This window comes from Lagopus muta, chromosome 5 (assembly GCF_023343835.1).
Source record: "Lagopus muta isolate bLagMut1 chromosome 5, bLagMut1 primary, whole genome shotgun sequence".
Classification (NCBI taxonomy): Eukaryota; Metazoa; Chordata; class Aves; order Galliformes; family Phasianidae; genus Lagopus; species Lagopus muta.
The window spans coordinates 51,443,381-51,455,573 of record NC_064437.1 but is presented as its reverse complement, the minus strand read 5'-3'; the positions used below and the strand labels follow the sequence as shown (position 1 = coordinate 51,455,573).

Below are 12,193 nucleotides of genomic sequence, written 5' to 3'. Positions count from 1 at the left end.
TGTTGGACCTGGATATTAAACTGTCAAATGCTAAATGCTTGGATAGAAGATTACACTGAGCTATACATAATTTGATCTAAATGTTCACGTACATTTTAATCTTTTGACTTTAATTAGGCATGATTTAGAATTAGATTCTATATTTAGTAGCAAATACATTTGCTTCAATTGAATGAAAAGCTGAAAAATTTTAAGAAATGCTATACAGGAATACAAGTACTGCGTAGAAGTTTATTTTTCAGTGACTTTATCTTGACTAAATTCAAAATAAGTTTTTCTTAATATAGCTTAGTAATTGAATTCTTATTTGTGAAACAGTGATTGGAAAATGAATTTATGAAAGCTTAATAACCAAATGACAACTGTAAATTGAGGTGCTGCTGGTTGCTAGCCTTCCAATTGCTTTGTCCTTATGATGCTGTAAACTTCCTAATGTTAGTATCAGATTTTTTTTTTTCCACTGCCACGTCAGCCTTCTTATAAGAAATTCTAGAATAACAGATATGCTTCTTATTTTCAGTAATGCAGAATGTGTACTGAAGAGTTGGTGCTTATTGCTTGATTAATTGATCCAATTACATTATCTAATTTCAAACTGGGATTTGCCTATTTTGCTTTTCAAAGACAATGCATAAATTTAAAGAATCACTAACTTACTTAACTATTCATTATGAATTTAGGCAAATGAATGGCCTCTGGAAAGTTTTTGTGAAGAGGTGTGCAATGATCTCTTTAACCCTTCCTGGGAGGTAAGACGCACACAGTATCTATGCTGTAGCTATATGAGCTTGATGAGAGGTAGACTTAAATAGAAATTCTGTGCTTAGCACTTGAGCATTTTGCTTGGTTGCAAAACTTACATGAATCATAAATATAGATTACGTAGTTCAGACCAGCCTGGTCTTACAGAGTTTCCTAAGCATTTTTTAAGACTTACTTAAAGGGAAATGAAATGAGAATTTCAGAAGTATTGAAATTTGAGCAAAACAACATTAAGTAATTAAAGCAGGCTCATCAAGACTTTGAGGAATAGTGTGCAAGCGCTGCTGACAACAGTAGCATATCCATCTAACTCTCATCTAGAAGAGGGGAGAAATCACCTTAACAGTGGACAGGCTACAAATCATTGTCCTCTTCATTTATGAGAAGCAATTTACTTTTTTTTTTTTTTAAGAAGTACATTAAGTTCCAACTACAGAAACTATGTATTCGAGACTGCTTATTTCCACAATTCAGTTGTTATGCTCACACATTTACTCAATCCCTGTACTGTTTTCCACAAACTTTCATATTAATTCCAAGCAAAAATATGAAGTAACTGACAAAGGGTTTTCTTTCTTGAGCAGAAGATGGGAATAGCTACTGTGAACTAACCTCAATTTTGTAAAAAGAAAATTACCTTTCTGAAAGTTCAAATGTTATCACCAACTGTAATATTCTTAGGTGTTATCTGTATCACTGTTTCACCAGTATCAGGTTGGCTGTGCCCATGCTGACCTCAATCTTGGAAAAGCAGAGATAGATCATCCACAGCCAGCATGAGTATTTTGGGCCCTGAGAAAAAGGTTAATTACATCCATGTGGCACATCACTGTATCTAAACTAATAAGCCTCATTTTATTTCAGGGCAGACTGTTTACAGCTGAAACAGAAGTCCACTTGTTTTCTGAAATACAGACACTCTCATAGCCATCTTAGTACATTTGATATGGGCTGTGCAGACCTGAAACAAGGAAGTAGATCATTACAGATTCATTTTTATGATATGTTCTCAATGGAAGAACAGGTTAAGCTATCTCAAAATGCATGTTTTTAAATTGCCCTCTGGCATATTCTTGCCATGTTTATAGGCAGTCTGGATGACTTGTTCAGACTGCTTGTCTAGCTTATAAGCAGCTGAAGTCGGATGTGCTGAATCCTACTACTGGTATTTCCTTGATGCATTTCTTTCTTGCTGCTGTTCTTTATTTTCAGAAGCTGAGAAGTTAAATTCTCAACAAAGTGTTCTTTTGGCTTGTAAAAACTAGTGTAAACAAGTGTATACACAAGTGATCGGTGTATAATGAACACTTAAGATTTTAAGACTATGCTTTCTGGCTGTTTTTTACTGGCTTACAGATTTCACCAGCAGCCCTTGAGGTGTACATATTTCTGTTTATATTTCACGTAAAATTCTCAGATAACTTGGAGAATCTACCAGCCACTTGGCTCTCGTTGTGACTGTCGTGAAATATACTATCAACAAGCATGTATATTAGGTGCTCTTTATAAAAATAACACAGATTCTGCTCTAACCTGTGCAAAGGCCTCTCAGTGAAAACCAGGCTCAAATTTTTGCTTTTGTAACTTTTTGTGCAGCTGTTATGCTAGTTTTTCTTGGTTATCCAGTTGTAGCTAGCTAGGGATCAAAAGTATGAGAAACAGGTATTACCATAGCATACCTTTCTGCTGGTATTCTGTAATCTCCAAAGCTCTTTCTACATGCATTCAACTCTTCATATTTGGTGGGCGCATATCTGTTGCCATAATTTGCTTTGCCACATTTGTTCACTTTTAATGTTTGGCCAAGCAAGGTAGGTTTATAAGCTAAGCTGAATAGTAATTCTCAGAAATTTGTGTTGTGGATCCCAAAATATCCACTGAGGGGATCAGTTTATAAGAAATACGAAGTCTGCTAAGAGCACTGCTTTCCTTTAGCTTAGAAGCTTAGTAAAAGTGGTATATCTTTGAGCAGCTCCTTGTGTCACTCAGTTCCTCCAAAGCCAAAAACTGCAGTGATTTAGAAGCTAACTAGAGTGTTTTATATAGCACCTGAGATTCATATGAGGTGACTGTATTTGTAATTGTTGATCTTTCTCCAAAAATTAGTGTTTTATAACATAGTAGCAAGTGCCTTGTTGGGTACATTTGTGCAAATACGATAACAGCATTTTTTCTGATAGAAAACAGAAACAATTCTTACTTGCTTCTGTTCATAAACTGACAAATATTTAATAAATACTACCCTGTTCTAAAACAATTAATCTAATTTTATCTAATAAAATGCTACACAAGTCTATGAAGTACCACTAACTCTATGGCATTGCATATATCTCTATTAGGGAAAAAAAAAAGTTTGAATTACCTAGTGTAACCAGTTGCACTATGGAGCTTTTTTGTGTGTTTTTTTTTTTTTTTTTTTTTTTTTTTTTTCTTTAAATCTTCTGTTCCTAAATCTTCTAAAATTGACATTTTATTTCGCTTTTCTAGGTTCGACATGGTGCAGGTACTGGACTGAGAGAGATACTCAAAGCTCATGGTAAAAGTGGTGGTAAAATGGGAGACAGCTCATTAGAAGAGGTGAGTTTCTGGTCATGTAAATTTAATATGTAGCTTTCTTGAATTGGATTTAGTAAACTGACTTCTTAAAATGCTTAAGCTTTGCAGAAGATTGGTCATTTTGAGGGAATACAAACCATGAGGTCTTTCAACTCAAAACAATCTGGATCAAATCACCACCTCAACTGATTAAACACACAAAAGTATTTACATACTTCCCATGTATTTTAAAGGAAAATTTTAAAAAATGTATTTCTTAAGAGTGATTTGCTTATTAGTAACAGTGAGTCTCATTCACATTGATAGGGCAGTAACAGCAGCAGAGAGAGCTTGTGGTTTAGAGAGTGCTGAAGAATGGCGAGATATATATATCACATGTAGATCAGTATTACTTCAGTATACATTATGCACAGAGAAAGCAGAAGCTCCTGTAATTTTTAAGAGAAATGGTAATCTAGTAGATGAACAGTGGAGGTGCGAAAGATGATGTCAGAGTAGTAGTGAGTAGTTCCTTTTACGGGGTTTCTCCTCTGGGGTTCAGAGTCGCAAAGCTGTTGGGACTCTAACAAGATGCTAGAGCCTCAAAACAAGCTTGATGTAATTACCTAAATCTGGAGGAGACTTGACTGAGAAGTGCACTGCATCATAGTTCATGTTCATTTCTGAATATTCTTCAAACACACTGTAATTTGCCTAGAACACAGCAACATTACGATAGATTGAATGACTTTACTTTTGCATGCTGTGTAGGAATAAAGTCGTCGGTCTACTTTACATGATGCTTTGGAGCCTTTTGATGAAAGTACTATGTGTACCATTGTGATGTTTGTGATAAGCCAGGTCAGAGCTAAATCAGTGTTGACTCTTCTGCCTTAATTGTGCAAGATGACTGCATTCAGTCAATTTAAACATACATTGTGATACCTTTTCAAATATAAATTTATCAAACACAAGAATGTCGGAAATCCTTTATGAATAAATACAGACCAGATATTCATTTTTTTCCTTTTACAGATGATTCAGCAGCATCAGGAGTGGCTGGAAGACTTGGTTATTAGACTTCTTTGTGTGTTTGCGTTAGACAGATTTGGAGACTTTGTTTCAGATGAAGTAAGTTGTCTGAGTGAACAGGTAGATCAGCAGACTTCTGCAGGAGATGATACTGCAGCAGATTCGTTACACTTTGTGCAGTGCTACTGCATGTGCTTGCTCTAACTGCTCACAGATGCTTACTACAAAGTAGCAGATAAACATATTTCACCTTGTATAACAATTTTGCTCATCAGATTCTACTCATTAATTTATAAGTCAAAGTTCATAATGAAATGCCTCTTTCATCACCTAGGTGGTAGCACCAGTACGTGAAACTTGTGCTCAGACTTTGGGAGTGGTACTAAAGCATATGAACGAGACTGGAGTTCATAAAACTGTGGATGTTCTCCTGAAGCTGCTTACACAGGAGCAATGGGAAGTGAGACATGGTGGACTCCTAGGAATTAAGTATGCTTTGGCAGTGCGTCAGGTAATAACTCTCATGACAAACTGTAGCAAGCTTTGGAGCAGAAAGCTCTGCTCAAAGATGAGGATGTGCTGGAACAACAGATAGATATGAGAAAACCAACCTTGCTTGCACTGCATCTCATGTGGGTTAAGATGTATGACTGCAACTTTATTGTCCAGGCTGCAGAAATCAGCAGGTGTTTTGCAGTGTCGTACGATTGTAACCTCATTAACAGTTACTTGCAAAAAAATTATAAATAGAGGCTGTGCCTTTTTAGCTTTGATATTTTCAGGCGTGAGGTTTACAGAGCTGTGTGCTGCGAGAGGTTTAGTTTAGCTCATGTTATTATTCTGCAAACATTGGGTTCTTGTTTATTCAAAACCCGAGCTAAATTAATGTTTAAATTTATAACCTAGGTTTTACTTAATGAATGGTACCTTTTAATATTTAGATTACATTATTGGACTTGTAGCCTCTTGTTATATAACAAATACCTTTTAGTTGTTTGGTGTGTGCTGTGTTTAAGTTTAAAAATAGTTCTGCTCTTTTTGGCAGGACATGATTGATACATTATTGCCTAAAGTGTTGCCTGCGATAGTTGAAGGTCTCCAAGATTTGGATGATGATGTCCGAGCTGTTGCTGCAGCATCTTTAGTACCAGTAGTGGAAAGCCTGGTCCACCTTCAGTCTCAGAAGGTAATTGAGCTGTTTTCCATCAATTCTGATCCAAAATTCTGAGCAAAGTAACACATAACAGTTAGCACGTGAATATCTTCTCTTTCAGTCTGACAACCTTTTCTGTTTATTTGTCCTAGGTGCCTTTCATTCTTAATACGTTATGGGACGCGCTCCTCGAGTTGGACGACTTGACAGCTTCGACAAACAGTATCATGATCCTTCTTTCTTCTCTTCTGACTTATCCTCAGGTCCGCAAATGCAGGTAACTTTTTAATTTGTATTACTTCATTATTTAATATAAATCACAAGTTATTTTCAGATAGGAATAATCAAAATAGCGCTCAAATCACATGCCAAGGAGATACTTAATTTAAATCAGTATTTTAATTTTACTCTTACTTTTCCTCAAAGGGAAGGTTAGGACAGTGCTCCCAGTTTCATTTCATTAGTAGTGGGCCCAAAAATAATTAAAAGGTAGATGTTGTTTATATGTGTCTTTTGCTTCTCTGCTTCTAACTCCACTGATTGTATTGGGTATTTTGTAAAATGTATTAGCTGCACTTAAATGGTGATTCTTTCCACAATTTCTTATCTGCTCCTCGTTGACAAATTCCAAACAAGCGTGCAAACTATTTACATCAAAACAGCAATTATAACATTACTGTTGGACATTAAAGCTTGACTACTGAAACAGTTCAAAGTAAGTGCGAACATGAAAACTTGAATCAATAGCACAACCAGTCATTCTGTGACTGATAAAGGTAGATAAAGTGGTGGGTAAACATTTCTGTTCCAAAATGAAAAAGAGGAGAAAAAATTGCCATATAAAGTTACTGGAACATTCACTGAAGAAAGCGGAGGGGAGATGTTAAGTATTTCTCATTATGTATGGCAGTGAATAACGTTTGTCCCTTCTTCAAAGACAAGTTTTTTCCTTCCTTACTAACTCTTAGTATTAAAAGGCCTTTTTTTTATTTTCAAAATATAAGTTTGTAATTGCTAAAAGCAGTAATTGTTAGCTTTTTAGAACAGGAAAACAAATCCTTTAAGTTTGAAGACGGTGTTGAGCTTCTGTCTGTTCAGGATTTTCAAAGTAAAGGATGCATGTTAGCGTGTTCTTTCATCGTACACACGGTAAACTCACAGCTGCTATGCTTAACACACCTTGCCTTTCACATTCTGAATGATTGTCACTGCCAAAGCTGGTTTCAGCACAAATACAAAATTAAGAATGCAGTTCTGCCACCAGCAACCCCATCTGTAATTCATCATGTAGTAGCAGTTGACGTCCAAGTCATGCATAATAAATAAAAACAAGCTTGGATCGTAACTCATAAATACCTAATAATAAATTCCAAAGTAACAAAGGAGAAAGAAGAATTTAGGAAACAACACAGTAAAAATACATGCTTAAATCAACTAGCACTTCATACTATAAGGAAAAAAAAAAGTATTGTCATGAAAAATAATGATCCTGACTGAAATTATTTATAAATGTTTAAGTTGTAGTAATATGATCCTTCACTTGAAATCACCCAATATATGCTAGTCTCTTTCTTCTGAATAAAACAAAATTAACTGTTTTCATTTTTTCCTCTTCTCACTGCCTCACCATCACCCCTTCATGTACAAGTATTCAGCAGTCGCTCACAGTGTTGGTCCCACGTGTGTGGCCGTTCTTGCATCATACTATATCCTCTGTACGAAAAGCAGCACTGGAAACATTATTCACACTGCTCTCTACCCAAGACCAGGTGAGAATTGGAGTTACTAGCATTTTGTTATGATGAATATTGGAATCTTTTCAATCGTGATAATTCTTGTTTCAGAGCTCTTCAACGTGGCTAACTCCAATTCTGCAAGACATGTTGAGACATATATTTCAGTTCTGTATCTTAGAAAGCAACCAAGAAATTCTGGATCTTATTCATAAGGTATTTGTGAGTTAGATTTATACTGTTTGTGTATTCATGTCTTCATATCCTCTGTGCTTTAGCACCAATAAAGAATAATCTGTTTGTGTCACATTTTGTAGTCTGCCCATGTGATGCATTAATACAGACTGAAAGGAAACAGGATAGTTTCTACATATGTGATTTTATGTGAAAACACATATAAATCATGATTTACCCTGTTTCTTTCCCCAGGTATGGCTGGAACTGCTGAACAAAGCATCTGTTCAGTATGTGGTTGCAGCTGCTTGTCCATGGATGGGAGCTTGGCTCTGCTTAATGATGCAGCCATCTCATTTGCCAATTGATTTAAATATGTTGCTAGAAGTAAAAACCAGATCAAAAGTAAGTGAAATATGATCTCGGTAAGTGTTGTGGGGAAAGTAGGGAAGTAATTAGTGCTACAGTAATGGCCACGTTCTGAAAGTGTTAACGGGGAGTAGTATTGCGTTTCACAATGGTAAATATTGCTTATCTTGTAGACCTCAATTCTGTAGAGAAAAATAGTTCTTCTGAAGTTATCCGCTGGAATTCAGAGTATTATCATGTATATGCTCAATGTGCATCTAGTATTTCACAAGTATTTATGAGGTTCTATGTATCTGCAGCGATTTCCTCAGAATCTGGTTGTAGGATTGCATCAAGTCTAAAAACAGTAATTTATTTCTGAAGTTTCTGGAAGAGATTTAATTTTTCCTTTGTGTTCACTGAAAATGAAATTTTTTCAGCTACATGTTGAGAGTTAATATTCAGGTGAAGGAACCATATCTTTCATTTAATTGCACTATAGAGAATTACTGGAGAGGTGGCTTGGAATGGGTAACTGCTTTCATGAGTCTGCCATCAAAGAAACATTTTGAGTTAGTCCAGTTTTTTCAGGGAAAGATGGTTAGTGGAAATGTTATGGAATATAAATTCGTCTTTTCTATTATAAACACATTTATTTTAAACCTCTCTCAATTTCATTCCTTAGGAAAAGGCAGCTGCTAAACTGCGTCAAGGTCAAACCCAGAACAAGGAAGTAATTCAGGAATATATTGCTGGGGCAGACAGCATTGCAGAAGATCCGGCAACCAGGGATTACGTTGTCATGCGAGCTCGGATGATGGCAGCAAAGTCAGTTTACTGGAAAACTGAAAAAATATTTACAAGCAGCTTATCTCTTTTGTTAAAGTGTTTCTGTTAAAATCTAATTATGTAAAGTGCTTTGTCATCTTCAGTTTGAATCATTAATTGACAAGTGATCATAACACTGAAGCAAATGTTCTTTCTCCTTTTGTCAGGTTGCTGGGAGCACTTTGTTGCTGTATTTGTGACCCCGGTGTAAATACTGTTACTCAAGAAATAAAGCCAGCTGAATCATTAGCTCAGCTACTGCTCTTCCACTTGAATTCTAAATCTGCCTTGCAGAGGATTAGTGTTGCATTAGTAATCTGTGAGTGGGCAGCCTTGCAAAAGGTAGGATGTTTCTGCAGCAAAAATAAATTTGACTTACTAACTTAATCCATAGCTCATCATCTGCTACTTCAGCTTGAAATAAAATTTCAGTAGATAAGCTAAAATACCAAAATCTTGATAGCTAGACAATGGGGGAGTAAATTATGCTACTCAAGTAGTTAAATGCCAACTGTCAGAACTGTGAATCAGTAAATACATTCACATTTCTTCTACAAACTGATCTATTCAAGATGCATGTTATCTGTGTCAACTTTGCTTTTAGCATAAACATCTTCTCTGTGTTCTACTGTCATTCCAGTTCTTAGTGACAGACTGAACATTTTGTTCATAATCTTTAGTATTTTGAGTTTAAAATGTTAACGGGCTCTCTGGTACCTAAACTTCTGTATTTGGATTCTGTTGTTCATTACTCAAAACTGAACAGAAGAAATCTTGATGACTCAAAAATACAAATTATGTGTTTTGTCTTTTCTTTTACAGGAATGTAGAACTGTGGCGATTTGCGTGCAACCTTGTTTACTTGGGGTGCTTTCTGAACACCTCTATTATGATGAAATTGCTGTTCCTTTTACACGAATGCAGAATGAATGTAAACAGCTTATTTCATTGTTAGCTGATGCGCACATTGACATTGGAAACAGAATAAACTGCAGTGTATTTACAATAGATCAAGCCAATGATCTGGTAAGTAGAGGCATGCCTGCCCTTCATTCAAATCTGTTCTTGTCTTGCAATACATATTCAGCAGTTATTACACAGACAGCAACTCCCAGAAATCATGCGATAGCTTTATACTTTGACATGAGGTGCGTAACAGATACACACACCACCTCCCTCCATGATGTTTACCAACTGTTTAAAAAATGAAGTAGAATCCAATCTAAGTGCTTAGCAGAGAAAAAAATTTTCACTGTTCTGATTCCTGGTGGTAGATGCACTACTGAAATCTACACAGAAGAAAAAAAGAATGCAAGTGCAAATGCTTCAGACAACTGTCAAAAGACTTGTAAATAAATGTGTAAGTTCATGCAAAGAGCTTTCTAAAAAAATATTCTGTGTAAAAGATGGGATCTTTTCTATGTGAGACCTTTAATTTAAAGGTGACTGGTGTAGGGGAGGTGTGTAGGTATGCTGAGAAGAACGAGGAGGTTTGGATTTGTGTCACTATGGCCACCATTAGACTATAGAAAGATGTTGAATATTTGGAGTCTAAGATGGTAATATTTTAGTGGTAGCTTAACTTGGAAATCTCAACATATCCTTAAAGTTATAGAAGATTGCATATAGGGGTTGAAGGGATTTTGGCAGCCAGTCTAAATTGATTAGATTCCCAAGGAAAAGCTAGACAGAATCATAAGAGCTTTTGTTTAATTAAAGGAGTTTTCATATACCTCAAGTTTTTACTCTTCAGTCTAGTAATACAGTTGCTTGACTGTTGCATGCTTACGCAAAAGATACCCATTTTGAATTTAAAATTTCATAAGATGCATACCACAACTATTTGCTTTCTTTTGTGGCTATCTTCACCTCTAAAAATACATCATACTCTTCTTGTAGAATGGTTCTCCATGCATTAGATGTAAAAATGCTTTGCTTCTACCTATGTACATTTTCTGCATCCCTTGGTCATTCCCTTAATCAAGGTCATGTGTAGTACTTGACATATGTGTATCGCTTCATTGTTGAAAGACTGGAACATTTAAAAGTGTCAGTGTTCCCATGATTTCTTGTAGCTTGCAGTCTGTTTTCTGTGACAAATTTAAGCAGCAGTAGTTGGCGGTTTGGGGGGGGAAATGGGAAATATCACAAGTGCTGCCAGCTTTATGTTGTGTTGACTTTTTCCTTAAATTTTACATCAGCCTGCACTACCTCAAAAGAAAATCATAGAACTTGCTCATGCACAGAACCCTGCACGTCCTTTCTGGGCTATTGTATTCGTAATGTATTCTCCTTCACTCGTATCTTATGATTTCTTATAGGTAGACTTAAAATATCTGGATATATTTGGTGAACATAGGATATCTTTTGGGAAGTATCTAAATTCTTCTAGATTTGGGAATACAGAACTAAAATGCTCTTAATATGCCTAATTTTCCACTTAACCTGGAGTTCAAGATTCCAGAGCCTGTTTCGGAGCGCTTCCTGTAATTTGCTGGTAAAAATGGAGGTTTCTATGGAATGTTGGAAGTGGCTCATGTTCTGCCACTAAAACCACATTGTTCAGCGTTTGTTCCCTTTTTATAGTAAATAAAATAATTTGTAACTTCTTCTTCACTAGGTTACTTCTGTTTTTAATGAAGTGACATCATCTTTTACTCTGAATCCTGAAATTCTGCAACAGTTGGATAGTAAACGACAGCAAGTCCAAATGACTGTTACAGAAACAAATCAAGAGTGGCAAGTGCTGCATCTGCGAGTCCATACTTTTGCTGCGTGTGCAGTTGTGAATTTGCAGCAACTGCCAGAAAAATTAAATCCTGTTATAAAGCCTTTAATGGAAGCTATCAGAAAAGAGGAGAATACGCTAGTACAAAACTATGTGGCTTCATGCATAGCAAAATTACTTCAGCAGTGTACAACAAGGTCTCCTTGTCCCAACTCCAAGATAATAAAAAATCTCTGCAACTCCCTCTGTGTGGACCCACATCTCACCCCATTAGCAGCGTGTCCTGCACAGCCTCAGAGTGGCAATGAAAATTCAAAAGGTATGCTATGTAGAACTGCTAGGATCTGTGCTTATCTCTGAACTGCTAAAATTTGTATTTGTAATACTTGAGTGAATCTTGCTTTCAGTATATTAAAATGCCAGCAACAATCTTTTATATATTAGTAATTACTTCATTCAGGTATCTTGCAGTTCCACACAGTGTGTAGATTAATGTAATATAACTTAGTTCCAGTTTTTAGTTACTTACTGTTATTTGCCTATCACTATCAATTTCTAATCCATGTCATGAAACTTTTCATTGAAATGGAATCAGTTTTGAAACCAGGAAGTAGCTTGTCAGAAAGAAAGGGGAAAAGTCTGATTTGTGTTACGTTCTGTAGACTAATTGTAAGGTGACAACAGATGAGGGCAGTGTTTGAAGTTAACAAAAAATCTTGTGCTTGCTGTGGACATGGAGTTTCTTAAAGTGACTGTCCAGTGCTAAAAATGTGTGGATTTAATGAGCAGTGCAAATTGAAACCTTGCTATCTATAAAATCTTCAGCCAACTTTCAGGTTTGACCATTAGAGATTTTACTTCCTTTTTAATGTGTTCTCCTTCATCTCAGAGTAGAATAAT

At 35.9% G+C, this 12,193-nt stretch overlaps 1 protein-coding gene across 1 annotated transcript in view; it reads left to right on the top strand.

Moving 5' to 3' along the window:
* BTAF1 (B-TFIID TATA-box binding protein associated factor 1) overlaps nucleotides 1-12,193 on the top strand; it is a 42,734-nt gene that overhangs the window by 15,515 nt on the left and 15,026 nt on the right. Inside the window, exons 8-20 of the mRNA XM_048945784.1 lie at nucleotides 681-749; nucleotides 3,250-3,339; nucleotides 4,333-4,428; nucleotides 4,664-4,840; nucleotides 5,375-5,515; nucleotides 5,635-5,759; nucleotides 7,131-7,251; nucleotides 7,327-7,431; nucleotides 7,645-7,794; nucleotides 8,423-8,565; nucleotides 8,733-8,907; nucleotides 9,388-9,591; nucleotides 11,186-11,612. Coding sequence (XP_048801741.1) covers nucleotides 681-749; nucleotides 3,250-3,339; nucleotides 4,333-4,428; nucleotides 4,664-4,840; nucleotides 5,375-5,515; nucleotides 5,635-5,759; nucleotides 7,131-7,251; nucleotides 7,327-7,431; nucleotides 7,645-7,794; nucleotides 8,423-8,565; nucleotides 8,733-8,907; nucleotides 9,388-9,591; nucleotides 11,186-11,612 — 2,023 coding nt within the window. The remainder of the gene's footprint in view (nucleotides 1-680; nucleotides 750-3,249; nucleotides 3,340-4,332; nucleotides 4,429-4,663; nucleotides 4,841-5,374; nucleotides 5,516-5,634; nucleotides 5,760-7,130; nucleotides 7,252-7,326; nucleotides 7,432-7,644; nucleotides 7,795-8,422; nucleotides 8,566-8,732; nucleotides 8,908-9,387; nucleotides 9,592-11,185; nucleotides 11,613-12,193) is intronic.